This window comes from Coptis chinensis, chromosome 6 (assembly GCF_015680905.1).
Source record: "Coptis chinensis isolate HL-2020 chromosome 6, ASM1568090v1, whole genome shotgun sequence".
Taxonomy (NCBI): Eukaryota; Viridiplantae; Streptophyta; class Magnoliopsida; order Ranunculales; family Ranunculaceae; genus Coptis; species Coptis chinensis.
The window spans coordinates 57390212-57408962 of record NC_141461.1 but is presented as its reverse complement, the minus strand read 5'-3'; the positions used below and the strand labels follow the sequence as shown (position 1 = coordinate 57408962).

At 40.5% G+C, this 18751-nt stretch overlaps 1 protein-coding gene across 1 annotated transcript; it reads left to right on the top strand.

The window, feature by feature from the left end:
- Positions 1 to 3316, top strand: LOC147493728 (lysine histidine transporter 1-like). The gene is made up of 7 exons (XM_086564984.1): positions 1 to 344; positions 1310 to 1696; positions 1817 to 2210; positions 2307 to 2412; positions 2518 to 2609; positions 2728 to 2796; positions 2895 to 3316. Exons 1-7 carry the CDS (start codon positions 166 to 168, stop codon positions 2991 to 2993), a joined length of 1326 nt encoding a protein of 441 aa, XP_086421110.1. The 5' UTR covers positions 1 to 165; the 3' UTR covers positions 2994 to 3316.
- The last annotated feature ends 15435 nt before the right edge of the window (positions 3317 to 18751 follow it).

The following is an 18751-nucleotide window of genomic DNA, read 5'->3' as shown; positions in this document are numbered from 1 at the left end:
ACTGGCACGGCGAGATCTTGGTACAATTATAAATGTCATATTTCATTGTTCATTTTTTTTAAGTTCCTTGTTTGATCTTCAAGGAATTTCAAACAAATAGTTTGATCATTTGGGTGTTGGTTAGTTTCTTTTTTTCTTTTCTAGCTTTGGTTGGTGTTGTTGAAGATGGGGCATAATGATCCAGAGGTTGATACAAGAACGGCCAAGGAGAAGGCGATTGATGATTGGCTTCCTATAACTTCTTCGCGAGAAGCAAAATGGTGGTTTTCAGCGTTTCACAATGTTACTGCTATGGTTGGGGCTGGTGTTCTTAGCCTTCCTTATGCCTTGTCTGAACTTGGATGGTATGTTTGTTTTTTTTCTTTTAAATATAACTTTTTCAATAGATTTGTTTTATGGAAATGATAATAATTTTAATTTTTTTATGTACTGTGTTAAGCGCAATTACATCTGTTATCCGCATTGTTGATTGTTGAATAATATCAGACCAAACATCTCCTTGCGTTTTTGTTCCAAACAGAGGCGGAACCAAAGGGGGTGCACACCCAAGTTTTCGTAAAAAAAAGAAAATAGTAGTATTCAAAATAGAAATTTAAGCCCAACAAACTTAGCCCAGCTCATTAAAAAGTTAGAAATAGCGAATAGAGAGAAACTCTCGGCCTCTCGGGTAAGTCAGAACTTCTAAAGTCTAAACTCTCTGCCTCTCGGACTTCCAAAGAATATCTGTAGAACGTTATAATGTTGTTTTAGATTATTTGAAATGTTTTTCTTTAGAATTTTCTAAACTCTGTATTTTGATCTGTTTTTTGTTTTCATATTCTGAATATTCATAGGAATGCAATTATATTTACATGATAAAAAGGGTCGGATTTAGATATTGATGACAATGAAAATTTTGTAAGCTCGATCTTGTTTGGATTTAACTGAAACAAAATTTTATTCCGAGTTTGGATATTAGAATTCACATTTTTCTCTCTATCATAATTTAGCTTGAGCTACGTGCCACCAATTCAAAATTCACTGCCATCCATGCATACATATGAAATTCTAGAGGAACTCAGATGGCTTTGTTTATAATTTTTGTTTGTAATAAAAATACTCCAACGATTGATTTTCTCTTTGAATTGGTTAAGATGGATTGAGTCAATTGCAAAGCACATAGATGTCTTTTATCGTGATATCATATTCGGTTCCATAGTTAGCCATACCATTTTTGTTGTTTGATAGAACTAAAGCTTTCATTGCATTCATTTGTTTCGGTGAGATGTTTGAAACTTACATTACTTCAACCTTGATTCCTCATTTTTAGGGGTCCCGGTGTGGCTGTACTTGTTGTGTCATGGGTTGTTACTTTGTATACTTTATGGCAAATGGTTGAGATGCATGAGATAGTGCCAGGCAAGAGATTCGATAGATACCACGAGCTGGGACAGCATGCCTTTGGTGAAAAGCTTGGGCTTTGGATCGTTGTACCCCAACAACTAATTGTCGAAGTAGGTGTCGACATAGTCTACATGGTGACTGGAGGGAAATCTTTGCAAAAGGTACATACTTTGGTTTGCAAAGAGCCCTGCAAAGATATCAAACTCACTTACTTTATCATGATCTTTGCGTCCTGTCACTTTGTTCTTGCTCAACTCCCCAATTTCAACTCAATCTCACTTGTCTCTTTGGCTGCAGCCATAATGTCCTTGAGGTATGCTTTTTTCTTCTTGCACTTATTGGCTCATTTGGGCGATCTACATTTTACTTCAAATGTGAAACATATTATACTGTTCTGTTTACTCATCTGTGCTCTTTTTTGTGCGTACACCAGTTACTCTACCATTGCTTGGACTGCGTCTATTAAAAGGGGGGTTCAACCAAATGTGCAGTATGGTTACAAAGCTCACTCCACATCAGAAACCATCTTTAGTTTCTTCGGTGGTTTGGGAGATGTAGCTTTTGCCTATGCAGGACACAATGTGGTATTGGAGATCCAAGCTACAATCCCATCTACGCCAGAGAAACCATCCAAGAAACCTATGTGGAAGGGTGTAATTGTTGCCTATATTGTTGTAGCTGTTTGTTACTTCCCTGTTGCTCTAATTGGGTTTTATGTGTTTGGGAATGAAGTCGAGGACAATATTCTCATATCACTGAATAAGCCTACTTGGCTAATTGTGACAGCTAATATGTTCGTTGTCGTCCATGTTATTGGGAGTTATCAGGTAGACTCAAATTCTCCCATGTTTCCACATTAACGGTTGTTTTTCCTAGTGTGTTCTATAATTTAATATATGTTTATTTTTCATGCATGAGTGTAGATTTATGCAATGCCAGTATTTGACATGCTAGAGACTGTGTTGGTTAAGAAATTGCACTGCACACCTGGGCTTCCTCTCCGTTTGGTAGCGCGCTCTTCTTATGTTGGTTAGTAATGATCTTGTGATTTATGTCATGTTCGCGAAGTTCAAACAATTTGCTATACATTCATGGCGTATTTGTATTCTTACATTTATGCCTTTTCTGATGCAGCGTTTACTATGTTCATTGGTATAACTTTCCCTTTCTTTGGAGGACTTCTTGGGTTCTTTGGAGGATTCGCTTTTGCTCCCACAACATATTTTGTAAGCCAATATTGCCACCATCTCTCACTGAAATGTCTTTGATCTTACTTTCTCTCAGCACTCATATGTAAACCTTGTGTTATAGGACTGCTAACTATATTTTTGTATTACATTCCAGCTACCTTGTGTTATGTGGCTCTGTATCAAGAAGCCTAAAAGATTTGGCTTATCATGGACAATTAACTGGGTACGTTGTCAAGAAATTTGATTGGTCATCTTCGTGTTGATTGTTTATGTTGTTAAACTAATGGTTTTTATTTTATTTTTTCGTTTGGAAATTTTCAGATTTGCATCTTCCTTGGAATTTGTTTGATGATCCTATCACCCATTGGCGGGTTAAGACAGATTATCCAGCAATCCAAAACCTACAAGTTCTATTCATGATCATTTTCGCACAACAGGTGTTAATAGCACTGAAGCTAGTATGGAAACCAAAGAAAAAGATGACTATAGCTTAGATGTTTGCCACAGTATACTTGTTCAACAAGGATTGTCATAGAATTCACTTTACGGAAATATGGTATGTAATCGAATGGAGGAATTCTTATATAGAACTATCAGTGATAGCTTTATGTGGTCGATTGGTCGTCTGTATATGCAGATGTCTTTTATTCTTTGTGTGTTTACAGGTTCCTATTGTATGCGTGTGGATTTTAATTCTTCCTTGTATATATGACAATTTCTGTAGAGAATGCTTTGGTATCAAATTTGCCTCTCATCTGTTCTCACTGTTCGTTCTCTTTTATCTCTCATCTTTTTAAGTTGTAAACTGCAAAACAGAACTGCTCAAATATATGAATGTTATAAATGCCCGTCATTCATAGATCCGTGAGCAAACCACAAAAAGCTTGTTGAGAAGCATGAACCTTTCTGGCCAGCTCACATGAAAAACAGTAGAAATGAAGTTTCTCCCAATAAGTGCAATCCGTGTAAACAGAGAGAATCAGCAGTGGATTGACCCGGAGGCAAAACAACAAAAAGAGTCGGGGAGTATTGTATCATGGCTGCAGATACCTAAACTGCATGCACTAGGTCACTTTTTTCACCTCCAAGATCTCCAAAGTTTGCTTTAATTTATTGAATAAAATTTGGCAGAAGAAAGCGATAGTCAAACGGAGTACGTGGTCTGGAAGTTACCTAATTTCTGAATTCTTTGCTTTTCCTTGATCTTGCTAAGTTACCATTGAGCATGGAAAAGAGTACTTTGTAGATGATGGTGTTGTGAATTTTTGAGTTCAACGTGTACGAAATAAATGAGTTCAGGACTCACTCAAACATAAAAATTTATAAACTGCTTCCCTGAACTCAAGCTTTTGATTCTCTTCAAAATTTAATTCAGCATACAATAGAGTTCTTTCACAGACTATGTACCTTAATTCTTATATATAACGTAAACAGGAGAACAGGAGAAACTTTTGCACCCTCAGTTAGAAACTTGGGCATAAGTAAAATTCAATTGATTTCTGGTATGCTCTCATTTTTGTGCCTTTATTTCCGTTGTTGTTGGACTTGGATTGCCAATTGCTCATGACGGGACACTGAATTATGCCTTGATGAAGGAGCACCAAGAATGAGGCATATACAGTATGCATCAAGATATGTGTTGCACTGTGACTCCGAGACTCTCCTAGAGTCATAGATACCACTGTCTTTGAGATAGAAAATGAGAATCCTTGATTGTCTCCCTTCTAAAAGGGATTTAGTTTTCTTTAAAGTTTTCATACAGATAATATAGAGTGTCATAGTTTAGACTCCTTTTCGTTCTTTCATGTTCTTCTGTTCCAACTCCAAGGTTGGTTTGCTCTGTCCCGGCCTGTTCCTGCATATATGAACGGATGTTGTAAGGTACAACAGTACGTGTCCTACATATTGCGCACATTAAAATTCAAAACAGCACGATCTATTTAGCAATGTCAAATACAGCACAGGAAAATTGATGAAATCGATCAACTTTATGTTGGGGAAGACGATATCAATTGATCCCCTCAAGATAGCTTGTATATGGACACTCCTCACTCCAATCCAAAATCCAAACTTTCACTACAACCAACAATCACCAACCTAAGCTATGGAATCAACAACCACAAACCTAAGTTATGGAATCAATAACCACAACAAGCAATAACAATATAGAGTAAAAACATAACACAAGATATAGCGTGGTGTGTGAACCCAGTTTGTACCCTTTAACCTCACACCTCCAATTTCCTCTGTCTCTTCTCGAAGATGAGACTCTCTCTCTTTTGAACCTTTCAGTTGAACCCATTTAGGGTTGCCTACATACCCCCGACTCCTCGGGGGATCAAGCTGTGCTGCTGTGGTTCTCTCTTCCCTTTCTTTTCTCTCCTCCTTTTCTCTTCTCATCACCTTTTTCTTCTCTCCTAACAGCTCTCTCCCCCTCTAACTGTCCCCCTCTCGCATTACTTATCGCGGACTGGATACTGTACACCTGACCCCGGTTTCACTATCTTGCATCTTCTTGAGTCACTGAACCCCTCCTTGCCATTATGTCTCTCTGGAGTCCACGTCCCTTTAATGTTTCGCGGATTGGATCCTATGCTCTCTCTCCCTTGTACCTTATGTTACCTCCGTCCATGAGACGTGTCATCCTGATAGTCATGAATTTGGCCGATACAGATGCCCCCTCTCGATCCCCGGAACCACGCAAGGAACTCTGTTCAGGGGTCCGAGATATCCTCTACTTACTTAATTCGCAATTCCTTACTCTAGTCCGCGATGGGACTTTTCCCCTTGGCCCTCACTCTTCACAATCAATCATCATTTCTGCAAAGTGTCTTAATCAATCGGTTCTCGTAAATAGAACTCATTAGAATATCCGCGAAGGGTCGCATCCCCTTCACTCTCACTCTTCCAACTCACATATTGTCCACGAAGGGTCTCATCCCCTTCGCACTTACTCATGGAACTTGATATCACATCCCTAAAGGGCCTTATCCCCTCCATTTCTCTTTTGTAGAACTCAACAATATATCCGCAAAGGGTCTCAACCCCTTTGCTCTTATTCGTAACAGTCAACATCTCCATAAGGGTCTCATCCCATTCTCCTCAGCGCTCTGTAACACTCCACATCATGTTCGCGAAGGGCTTCGTCCCCCACGCTCTCTGGCTTAGAGGCAGTTCATTTTGCCCCAAGCTTGATTCGGACACTGCGGTCCACGAAGGGCTCATCCCTCCCATTGTCTTTGGTCGTCACCAGTGAAGCTGATGGGGGCAGCTCAGTTTGCCCCCAAGTTTTATTCGGACATCTAGTACGCGAAGGGCTCATCCCCCCCGCTGTCTTTGGTCAGCTATGAAGCCTGATGGGGGCAGTTCAGTTTGCCCCCAAGTTTGATTCGGACATTTAGTCCGTGAAGGGCTCATCCCCCCCGCTGTCTTTGGTCAGCTATGAAACCTGATAGGGGCAGTTCAGTTTTCCCCCAAGTTTGATTCAGACATCTAGTCCGCGAATGGCTCATCCCCCCGCTGTCTTTGGTCAGCTGTGAAACCTGATGGGGGTAGTTTAGTTTGCCCCCAAGTTATTTTCGTTCATAGCCCAATACTCATGAAATAATTGGAAGAAGTATGCTCTCTATTTCATTGATATAACATTCAACACAAACTATCATTCCTCGGCTCACTTAGCAATATGTAAAAGCAAGCTTCCTCTCTTTTAATTGAAAAACTAAATAAAGACTCTGAGGTTCCCCGTATAGCTAGTACGGGGCTCGACTCTGGTCTTACTCAATGTTATATCATGCAATACACATTTAATGGAGACAGTAAACTTTTTGACGACAATATAATGTATGCAAATACGGTAGTAAATGAGGTGAGATGGATCCATCTCTCAACACCAGCTCAATCTCAGCTCTGTTCCGCGAATCTTTCTCTTTCTCTGTAACCTGAAACTTTTATATTCGAGTGTTACACAAATAACACATGAGTTTTAACGAAGAACATTAATTCAGCATAAGTATTTGCATACAAATATAATGGCGATCATGTGCTCCAAATAGTGTACCATCCGTCTTACCCTGAGGTGTACAACCACGTTTCTCATTCATGGTCCGCGACCTCCCAGACCGAGTAAGTTCGCGGAATATCATGAAGTCTGGGGACAATCCCAATCTGTCCCCACATACATCTCTGCCAAAGACAGGGACAAGGCTTGCTTGCCCCCAGTATAACTATGGCTGACGGCCGAGTCACCACTCGTCCATCCATTACGTACATGACGGTAAAATAAACGAGTTACCTGCCGCGGTGTATGTCTCTCTACGTTTTTTGTAATCATCTTACCATCCATATTCGGACGCTCCAAGTTGTTGATCTCAGTCTCAACCTCCTTGAGTAACCACTGCCGCGGTTTATGTAAAAAGTCTAGTACCGAGCTACAAGAATAGAGCTACGACTTCAATATACGTAACATTGAATAACAACACAACTTTCCAGCATCCAACAAACTAAATTCATCAACATCAAGTTATTTCTACACAAAACCAACGACGCCATTTACCACCGCAATCTCATATTGCCACAAATTAATTTCACCATCACCAACAAATCTTTCCACAAACCCAATGTCTCCCACAAACAAATCCACCACCACCAATTTAATCACACCTCCCTTAAACATCAAACCCACTACACCAGTCCCAAAAGAAATCGATAAAATACCACGACAATGAGTGGACAACTGATTGTATACACCCCAACCAGTGTCGTGAAATTAAATGGAACCAGGTACCCACGGAATGCCAATAGGATCGAATGAAATTCAAAGATGCTAACAATTGGGTTTTGTAATTACAACATCAGAAAGGAAATAAGTATGTTGATTTGGTATTGCCAACAATGCACCCAAGAGGATCATGAGAGCATCTTCGACCTCCTTCATAGGCTCAAGCTTCCCCTTTCGAATTTGTTGCACAAGCACACAATCATTTGGTGGATTATGTTGGACTGAACTGGGACCATCATCTTGTCCATATTCATCCTATTTTGGAACTCTATTACGATGCTAGTGTTTTGGCAGTAAACTGTTTCAACACAACGAGAGCAATGGTGACGAACACACTACAAAACAGAGGAATTTGATGTTGGGGGAGATGAAACTGAACCAAATAATGGCTGCCTACGTACCCAAGATCTATTATCTAGGGATCAAGTTTCAACGTAGTTCCTTATGAAAAATAGTTTGGTATTTATATAGGTAGAGTAGAGAGTCCTTGTAGCTCAAGTAATCTTGTTGCTTGAGTAATTGTGATAGACTATAACTTTCAACTGATAATTATTTCTTTGATAAGAAATGAATCTGGACATAAATCAATGTACATTAGTGGCAAGCCATGTGGCTAAGGTTCAGCCTTAGACACATGAGTTAATGGGCCTGTACATTGATCTAATGGATTGCAAATTGGGCATTAGCCCTGTCGATTAAACGAATAAAGTGGAGATTCCTACCAATGGACGTTCGCCACGTAGGTGGGGGTCGAAACACCGCCCCCTCTTTGGCATGTGAACAAAGTTCATATGGCAAAGAAGAAAGAAAAAGGAACGGAATGTATAACGAAGTGTCATGCGAAAAGAAATAATTGGAAAATTGACTGTCGAAAAAAAAATCCGTGAATTATCGGGAACGAAATAATGTCAAACTAACGTATACGGGACGCAATGTAGTTAAATAAAAGATGGCCGAAAATACACAGAAAAACATAAAATATGCACAGAAATAAAATTGCAAAAAAATTCGATTGAGGAAAACTGTACCGAACGCGTCACGTAATGATACGAAATTTGAATTCGACGATGCATGCCAACGGAATAGCGATACTTGGATTATACCGTTGAAAATTAAATGTAGGAGCAGTTTAGAAATAATAGTAATCAAAGGAAGTTAGCTACTAATCGAACTCAAAGTGTTCGGATGAGATAAGAATTGAGAGTAGAGATGAAGTTGGAGTTGGAGAAGAATCCCACCAATACTTAAGTCGGTTTGTATAAAAGAATTAGATAACACATATACCACTGAGTCTCCCACCGTAACTTAAATTGTTTTGGATGAATACTGTGCTTGTCTATTTATACGGTTTTAAAACTGATAGTCACCCACATCGTCTCTGTATAATTTGTCATCGTATATTGAAGATTGCGTGAAAATTGCCTCTGTTTGAATTTGAGACCAAACTTCAAAAGTATCGCACAACAAATGAGATAAGATAACAAGTCCTGTATCGCGTCTCGATCTTCGTATATAGGAAGTTGAAACACATATGCTGAGTCATGATTTGGAGTACATGCGACACTATACAACAATTTCATGAGATAGAATAAAATCCACTTGCAACATCAGGTTCGATCATCCTCTTAACCTTATCATAATGAGGAGGAACTCCTTCATAAGCCTTCAATCTCGCTGTCCCATCAAATATCTTTTTGCCACTGTTCTTGCTATAGCAATATTTGATAGTTGCTGTTTATAGACCTTGGCTGGTAAAGGTCGAACATAGGTGGCGACGAAAAATATTCACTTTGGTTTTTCTTATTTTAAGTGAACCCCCTCAAGACCTGCTGGAGAAAATGGTGAGGGCGATACTGATGGTGCCAGTATATACAAAAACATGTTACAACCAAACAAGATATGGTGCAGTGCCAGGAAGGAAGGGGCACCGTATCAATGTTGCCTTGATCTGACCCGGTTCACCCTTGTGGAGTTAGTAAATCCGGTTTTTCAGCAATCTGACCTTTTTTTTTTGCAGGTAGAAACGACCGTACTATATGGGTGAAAAATAATCTAGAAGAAGAAGACTCGATGACGATCGCAGACTTGGTGAGGTGGAAAGAAAGTGACAGATACAACGACTACACGAAGCCGCGTCGATGGTCGACACAATTAAGTTGCGGGAGTGCAATTCTGTTGAGCAAAACAATTGTGCAATTACTGGAGTGGTGGCAAATTGCATCGGGACAACTGTCAATTTCGTTCTGGTTAATCTTTACGAGAGCTCACCGGGACAATTGGCCTGTCGAAGAAGACGAAGAAAACGGAGAAAAGTGCGGAGAATATGACAAAGTGGTGTCGGAAACAGATATGTTAGTATTTTTTATCAGTTATCGTAAAATTTTGGTTAAGTCTGAAAGACTAACGAAAATATTTGTATTTGCATCGCAGGTTGAAACAGCGAAATTACGAGAAAAAGATATTGATGAAAAGTTTCGAACGGAAAGATCACAATGCCGTAGAAAAAATAATAATAAAGAAGCTGAATAAAGTTTTCGCTTAGAAAGTTAACATAATGCGAATTTTTGCTGCACGGAGAAACGACAGTTGGACGAGCCTCGGAAAGTTTCGCTCAGAAAGTTCGGCTTAATGCCTTAGAAAAAATAATGAAGCTATCAAAAAAATTTACTTGGTAAATTTCTCGTAGAAAGATCGGCAGAATGCCTTAGAAAAAATAATGATGCTGACGAAAATTTTCGCTCGGAAAATTTTTCGGAGAAAGATCGGCACAATGCCATAGAAAAAATAACAAAGTCAGAAGATAGTTAACCGAAAGTGCTAGCGAAACGAATACAGATTTCGAAGAAGAAAACGAAGATTTAATAGAGCGACCGTAAGACAATTGACATAGACAATTGATTAGGTAATTGTGTGAAGGTAATACCATAGAGCTAAAACTTCTTTTGATGAAAAATAAAAATAATGATGGGTTTGCTATTGAATATTGTTTTTGTGTTAGATAACATACCTGCGGAATACTGACAATGTTGTAGATTTATGTAATTGAAATGAAATAGAACGATAAGCCCCCATGTAGAGAAAAACGCCCCCAATGCGTACTTAACTTTGCAAAATTAGGCTAAGCGAGCATAAAAGCGTTCAAACTTAGGCTGACGAAGCTAAACGTGGTAACCTCGTCAGATTTTGTCGGAACGATAGTAATGGACTAAGCGAGCGTAAAAACGTTCAAACTTAGACTGACAAAGTTAAATGCGATAACTTCATCAGAATTTGTTGTAGCGATATTAACGAACTAAGCGAGCGTAAAAACGTTCAAACTTATACTAGCGAAGTTAAACGTAGTAACTTCGTCAGATTTTGTCGTAGCGATAGTAATGAACTAAGCGAGCGTAAAAAGCGTTCAAACTTAGACTGACAAAGCTAAATGTGGTAACTTCGTTAGATTTTTCGTAATGATAGTAATGAACTAAGCGAGCGTAAAAATGTTCAAACTTAAACTGACGAAGCTAAATGTGGTAACTTCGTCAGATTTTTTTTGTAATTATAGTAATGAACTAAACGAGCGTAAAAGCCTTCAAACTTAGACTGACAAAGCTAAATGTGGTAATTTCGTCAGATTTTTTCATAATGATAGTAATGAATTAAGCGTGTAAAAACGTTCAAACTTAGACTGACAAAGCTAAATGTGGTAACTTCGTCAGATTTTTTCGTAATGATAGTAATGAATTAAGTGAGTGTAAAAACGTTCAAACTTAGACTGACAAAAAGATGACTACAAAAGTGATGTGTCAAGCCCTTCGCTTATAACGGCGGCGGATAGATAAGCCAATGAATCTGCATGACGTAAGTCATTTCGGGGTCTTTGAGTGATAGAGATGCTATCAAATTGTTGAGCAAGACTATGTATCAAACTAAGATAAGCCGCCATACGCTCATCTCTTGCTTCAAAAGACCCACCAAACTAATTTGCGCAAAGGCGAAACTCCGTGTATAACCGAGCTTTCGGCGCCCCGTCAAAAAAGCTGTTCTCAAGGCACAAATGGCATCCTCATACTCGGCTTCGTTATTTGAAGCGGCGAAGCCAAGTCGCACAGATTTCCCAATCTTTTCTCCACCGGGTTTAACAAAAACACATACAATTCCCGACCCAGATTTACTATGGGAGTCATCTGAGTAAACAATACATAGGTCAATGGGTTTAGGAATTGCGTTTTCAAGTTGGTCTTTGTCGCCCCCAGTTATTGGTGGCAGAATGTCTTCCATAGATTCTTCCTGGTGGAAAAAATCATCAATAGGAGAATCATCAATCGGAAAATCAACTACCAAAGAAGCCAGAGCATGTCCTTTTTCAGTAGTACGACTTTCAAAGATAATGCTATATGCATTAAGATAACTTTCCCATTTAGCTAATCTACTTGATTCTGATAAAAAAAAGACGGGTCTACCATCATCAATGAAAAGAATAGCACTAACAGCTTGAGTTGTAGCTGCCAGGTATATGCCACTAGGTTGACCCGTTGAAGGACTTGTCAATATAGGAGGACTGGCCAAGTATTTCTTCAGTTGTTGCAATGCCATCCACAATCAATGTTCCAAGTTGTCGCCCTCTTTAAAGTCTCAGTATCCTTCGATTTAACGACTATATCATCGATATAATCCTTCATTATTTTTCCCAGCAGATCGGAAAAAAATTATATTGAAGAGTGAAATCCATTTCACGTAGAAGATTTAAACAGACAAACTCCCCCGGTCGAGCCTATGTGGAAGATGACACCTGCCATTACCTCTTACAAGAGTTAGAGATTTTAGGCGGTACAGACTTTCGGGTCCGATTGGAGATTGTCTTTTTCTTTGCGTGTAACCAACCTATCTAGGTCGGTAGTTTGTCTGGGATTGTGGTCTTCCCTCTAGTTGCTTCTGTGACACCTTCATCCCTGCCTGGTCGGACCCGTCTGGGATGGCAGTTTTTCTCAAATCTGCGAGGTCGGCCTTCCCTGTCAGGTCGGTCCAGTCTAGGATGAAGGTTTTCATTATACTTTCTTCCGTGATGCCTTTTTTCCCTGTCTGGATGGACCTATTTAGGATGGCGATTTTCCGCAAATCAGTGAGGTCGGCCTTCCCTGTCAGGTCGGTCCAATCTTTGGCGGTACACACAATCAGCTCCGACCAGTGATTGTCTTTGTCTATCCCTGTAACCAACCTGTCTAGGCCGGTAGTCACCCTTGGCCGGGTGGTTGGTATAATTATACCACTTCTCCATGTTTCGTTGCTCTTTTCTGGGATGCCTGCCTTCCCAGTCATGTCAGAGATATCTTGGATGGCGGTCTTCCCTGAAATTTCTTCTCAGAGGTAAATCTTCCATTTGAGATCGGACATGTCTAGGGTAGTAGTTATCCCTGCCAATCCGATTCTCCCCATAAGTACGGGTAATAGGGTCATTACTCTTAGAGTGTGCACTGGTTGATTGTGTTTGAGAAATAACACGTTGTTGAGGACGATGAAGTGGATCTTCAAGACGGTCCCATACACTGGAATGGCCTGCGTCCCTTCGTGGTCGCCTAATGTTGTTGAATTTGCAGCCTCGTCCACCGGCCTTTGCCTTTTTGCCAGCTTCCTTCTCAAGTTCCTATTTTAAATTTTTGACTTGTCGTAACTCACGCTCAACTGTATTAGGAGTGGCGGTAGCGGAGGCGGTGGTGGTGGCGGTGGCGCTACTACAGTTGGATGTTGAGAATTGATCTTACCACTAGGAGCAACTTGATTGTTCAACGGTTCTTGCATTGGCTGATTTGAATTTCGAGGGTTGCAATTCCTATTAGCAGGAGGAATATGTTGACTATTTGGTCTGCTTCTTGTGCTTACCATCTTGATTGTTTCACGTGATAATGAATTCTAAATTCCCCACAGACGGCGCCAATTATGTTTCGGCAGTAAACTGCTTCAACACAACGAGAGCAATGGTGACGAACACACTACGAAACAGAGGAATTTGATGTTGGGGGAGATGAAACTGAACCAAATAATGGCTGCCTATGTACCCAAGATCTATTCTCTCGGGATCAAGTTTCAACGTTCCTTATGAAAAATAGTTTGGTATTTATATAGGTAGAGTAAAGAGTCCTTGTAGCTCAAGTAATCTTGTTGCTTGAGTAATTGTGATAGACTATAACTTTCAACTGATAATTATTTCTTTGATAAGAAATGAATCTGGACATAAATCAATGTACATTAGTGGCAAGCCATGTGGCTAAGGTTCAACTTTAGACACATGAGTTAATGGTCCTGTACATTGATCCATGGTATTGCAAATTGGGCATTAGCCCTGTCGATTAAACGAATAAAGTGGAGATTCCTACCAATGGACGTTCGCCACGTAGGTGGGGGTTGAAACAGCTAGTAATGGTCATCAATATGAGAAGTTTGAATGACCAGCATAGCTAGTTGAGAAATGCATCTGGCAGACGCGGGTGACAATGCCTTCTTGGTTGAACAAAGCTGATGGTGTTGAAAGTTTTGGACCGTGCCCTCATCATTGATGGTTCCCTAGTCAGGAGATTTAAATAACTGCCATTTTCCACTTCTATGATGTACCTATCTGAACTAGAAGGCAGCAAAGCCCAAGTAGCATTGACTCATGAAACACCCAATCTACTTCACCTCGATTTACAGCCAGGCCGACATCCCTATTCCACCCAATCCAACACCAATATTCATCAACCCCAACCCAATTGCAACTCAACCTTTTGTACTAGCTTTAGAACACTCACAGGCAGAGAAGAAGGTGGCACTCTTTTGAACTCTCTCTCGCCCCCCTTTTTTCTCAACAGAGATTTCACAATCCATCATAAGGGCCCAGTCCACAACGACTTAAGAATCGGCCCTACAACTAAACCAAGCCCAACTGCCTAAAAAAAAGTTACTTAGCATCTGAGAGTACTGGATAGCAGTCTCTTTCTCCTTCCTCGACAGCTTCTGCCACCACCCAACCGGTCACCACCGAATCAGCCACCACATCCTACCAATCACTCGGTTTTAACCACCACTGAAAACCCTATAACTTTAATGAAATCAACATCCCCACATATGTATCCTCAAACCACTCGGTTCTCCTCACACCATTGATACACTGGTTGATGGGAAAGCGCTGTCTCGATCTCCTTCATCGGCCAAAAACCCGAACCGACTGAAGAACCAACCTCAAAACAGACCCAAGCGATTGCAACCCATCCAACAGCACACAAATCATCATCTTCAGTAATCTCGACCCAGTCCTACAATTGTATACGCCCATCTACTCCTCAAAATGTAAACACCCTACATACTTTTTGTTCAATTCCCCACAGACGGCGCCACTGTGTGAACCCAGTTTATACCCTTTAACCTCACACCTCCAATCTCCTCTGTCGCTTCTCGAAGATGAGACTCTCTCTCTTTTGAACCTTTCAGGTGAACCCATTTAGGGTTGCCTACGTACCCCCGACTCCTCGGGGGATCAAGTTGTGCTGCCGTAGTTCTCTCTTCCCTTTCTTTTCTCTCCTCCTTTTCTCTTCTCATCACCTTTTTCTTCTCTCCTAACCGCTCTCTCCCCCTCTAACTGTCCCCCTCTCGCATAACTTATCGCAGACTGGATGCTGTACACCTGACCCCGGTTTCACTATCTTGCATCTTCTTGAGTCACTGAACCCCTCCTTGCCACTATGTCTCTCTGGAGTCCACGTCCGTTTAATGTTTCGCGGATTGGATCTTATGCTCTCTCTCCCTTGTACCTTATGTTACCTCCGTCCATGAGACGTGTCATCTTGATAGTCATGAATTTGGCCGATACACGTGGTTCAGCTAATTGTGTCTACTTCTACAAGAGCAATGATTTTATGATCGAGAAAGAGTTAGAGAAGGTTTACAATGCTCTTCTCTCTCTTGTCTCTCAAACTCACTAAAATCTATGTTCTCTCTCTTTACATGGTAAAGGGTTTCTCTCTTGAGTGACTCTCTGTCTCAAGGTTTTTCTCACACTAAATTTTTGGTGGCTCTCAAAAATTGGTTTTCTCTCTCTCGAGAAAGAGTTAGAGAAGGTTTACAATGCTCTTCTCTCTCTTGTCTCTCAAACTCACTAAAATCTATGTTCTCTCTCTTTACATGGTAAAGGGTTTCTCTCTTGAGTGACTCTCTGTCTCAAGGTTTTTCTCACACTAAATTTTTGGTGGCTCTCAAAAATTGGTTTTCTCTCTCTCGTTTTGGGTGTGAAACCTTAACTTGGTTTATATACTATGCTGAAATTTCAGTGACCCACGAAATTTTGGTTAATCTCGGTTCAATTACAAAAAATCAGAACTTTGCTTTTCTTCTCACATGGTGAGGGACACCCAACAATCTCCCCCTCCCGAGCCATGCAGGGAGGAGTGTGCTACCAATTTCGGCGGTAGCATAACAAACATCAAACTTGCTCTTTGACAAAACTTTGGTCATCATATCCGACCCATTTTTGTCTGTATGAATCTTCTCAATTCACAATCGCTTCTCTTTGAGAACTTCTCTAATCCGATGATAATGCACATGTATGTAGGGGTGTGCACGGGTCGGTTCGGGTCGGGTTTGGGCTAAAATCGACCACCAAACAGACCCTGTCGGTTTATGTAATAAAGTAACTGACCCGACCCAACCCTATGGATTTAACCGACCCGTAACTGACCCGACCAGATTATCTCCTAACCGATACCCGACCAAAACCGCTGTCCTTCGGTTTAACTGATTATAACCGACCCGACCCCAAATTCTGATAACTTTTTTGTTTTCGCTAATCCCAAATTCTGATAACTTGTATGTGCTTCTACGTTCTACCAACAATCACCGATTGTCGTCAACATCTTGGAATTGAAGCTTCTCAGCCTGTGGTGATCTTGAATCGGGAATTTTGGTTTTTGAGAAGATTGCTCACCCTGATAACATTTCTTGGAATGCCATAATTGCTGGATGTGTCTCTCATGAGTACCACGACTTGGCATTGGAACTGTTGGTTGACATGAGAGGGTCTTATCAAGCATTCTTAAAGCTTAGCGCCTCTTTCAGGTGAAAGACTTGGGTGGATGATACACTCCAGTTTGCTCAAAATGAACAATAAGTTTGACTTGTTTGTGAGCGTTGGGTACTTGGGCTCATTGATATGTATGCCAAATGCAATCTCATAGAAGATGCCAAACTTGCTTTCAATTCCATTCTAAAGCCGGATTTAATTGCGTGGAATGCTATGATCTCAGGATATTGCTAAAAAAGGGGATGATAAAGAAAATGTATCCCTCTTTTTTGAGATGCATAAAGAAGGACCTGGTTTCAACCAAACCACTTTATCGACAGTTCTTAAATCCATTGCTTTCTTACAAATCAAGGATATGGGTAAACAAGTTCATGCCCTATCTGTGAAGTCAGGTTTTGAATTCGATAGTTATGTTATAAACAGTCTCATTGATGCCTATGGGAAATGTAGCCTTGTAGAGGGCGCGGCAAAGGATTTTAGATACCAGCAGGCCTAACTCGTTGTCAGGCCACACACTTTCTCCTTGAGCTTTCCACTCTGGGAGCTCAAAATGGAACTCAGGAGGTACCTTAATGGATTTACATATCACGTACCCTAGCATTTTCTTGAGGAGCAACTTCTCTATCATCTGCATTGTAAGAGAGGTTGTGTACCGACGATAATTGATATCATTACCGTATGGCATTTGAGAACTGTACTGTCATTGTTTTCAATCACTGAAAAGAGTTTTGAATTAGGAAGCAAGCGGTGGTCAATAAAATGATGATGCCCTGTCAATACTTCAAACCCCTATATCCTCATCAACTACTGAATGTACTCAAAAAATAAGAAACACACATCAACCAAAATAACCTCAACACTCTGTCAATTCATAACATGATTCAAAGCAACTTATAATCCATGTTCTGTTCTGTAAACAACATCCTCAATGCATTACGGCATAACAAATACTATTCCCCCAACAAAGATATAACACTGCCCCAACAAAGATATGATTACAATCGCAACAAGCCAACAACGAAAAAACATAAAGTAAAAAACCAAAAAATATAACAATAAGACAACTTATAAGAATGCCCTTCACTGAACATTGTGCTGGTCCTTGCATAGTATCCACTTTATCCTCCAAATCAATTTGCTCATAACGCTCACAAAATACATTAATCCCATGTGTAACAATGGCAAGGGAGTCAGCTGGAGTAAGCGCGGCAGTTGTTTAAGGATGTCCAACATGTCCAGTATTCGAGAGGGATTAGATACTGGAAGCCTATTTCTCAGAGTCCCCAGGATTTGGTGATGGAGCCAAGGGAGTGGAAAGAGAAAGAACAATGAATAGTGAGTTTGCAGATTGTAAAGGTGTTCTAGATTTTCGACCATAGGTGCTAGATTTTCAGCTGGTTCGATCGGATGAGAGAATTGGAGCACTTGCCTTTGTATCTGCCATTGGAGATGGAGCATATGACTAGCGAAGTTGCCTCTGACTGATGGAAGAGTGGTGGAGGAATGGTGGCGGCTAGACTGGTGGGGGGATGTAGCGGCTCAGCCCTAGTTAATGGTTTTTGACTAATTGGTATTTGGTGTTGGTACAATACATTTCTACTAATTATAGTATATTGAGATACTGTAGATCGGGTCGGTTATTTTCGGTTATCCCAAATCTAAACCGAGCACCGAACCGACTTTGTCGGTTTTGTAATTTCACAAACCGATCCGAACCATCTTAAATGGATAACCGACCCGTATGGCTCGGTTCGGTTCGGGTTGGTCGGTTTAGTCGGATACATTGGTTTTATGCACACCCCTACATGTATGTGTTTGGATCTAGAATGAAAACTCGGATTCTTGCTCAAATGGATGGCGCTCTGACTATCGCAAAGAACTGCAAACTATTTCTGCTTTAGCCCTAGTTCATTGAAGAAACTCTTCATCTATAACATCTCTTTGCAACACTCAGTGACTACAATATACTTGACTTCTGTAGTGGAGAGGGCAACACATTTTTGTAACTTAGATTGCCAAGAAACTACTCCCCCTACAAATGTAAACAAATAATCAGAAGTGGACTTCATCGAGTCAACATCACCTGCCATGTCTGCATCTATGTAGCCTTCAAGTAAGGTATTAATCCCACGAAAAAACAAACATGTCTTGGAAGTGCCCTTGAGATATCTCAATATCCACTTAACACCTTTCCAATACTCTTTACCTGGATTTGACAGAAATCGGCTTACAACACCAACGACGAAAGCAATATCCGGTCTTGTACACACCATTACATACATCAAGCTGCCTACTGTGGATACATAAGAAATCTTTTGCATTTCTTTCTTCTTATGCTCACCTTTCGAACACTTAGCTTTGGTAATGCAG

Bases quoted from the DNA above. Each gene is read 5' to 3' on its own strand.
- LOC147493728 (XM_086564984.1), top strand. From the start codon at position 166: ATGGGGCATAATGATCCAGAGGTTGATACAAGAACGGCCAAGGAGAAG. The intron at 2,413-2,517 runs GTTAGTAATGAT...TTTCTGATGCAG, and splicing joins AGCGCGCTCTTCTTATGTTG to CGTTTACTATGTTCATTGGT. The intron at 2,610-2,727 runs GTAAGCCAATAT...ATTACATTCCAG, and splicing joins TTGCTCCCACAACATATTTT to CTACCTTGTGTTATGTGGCT.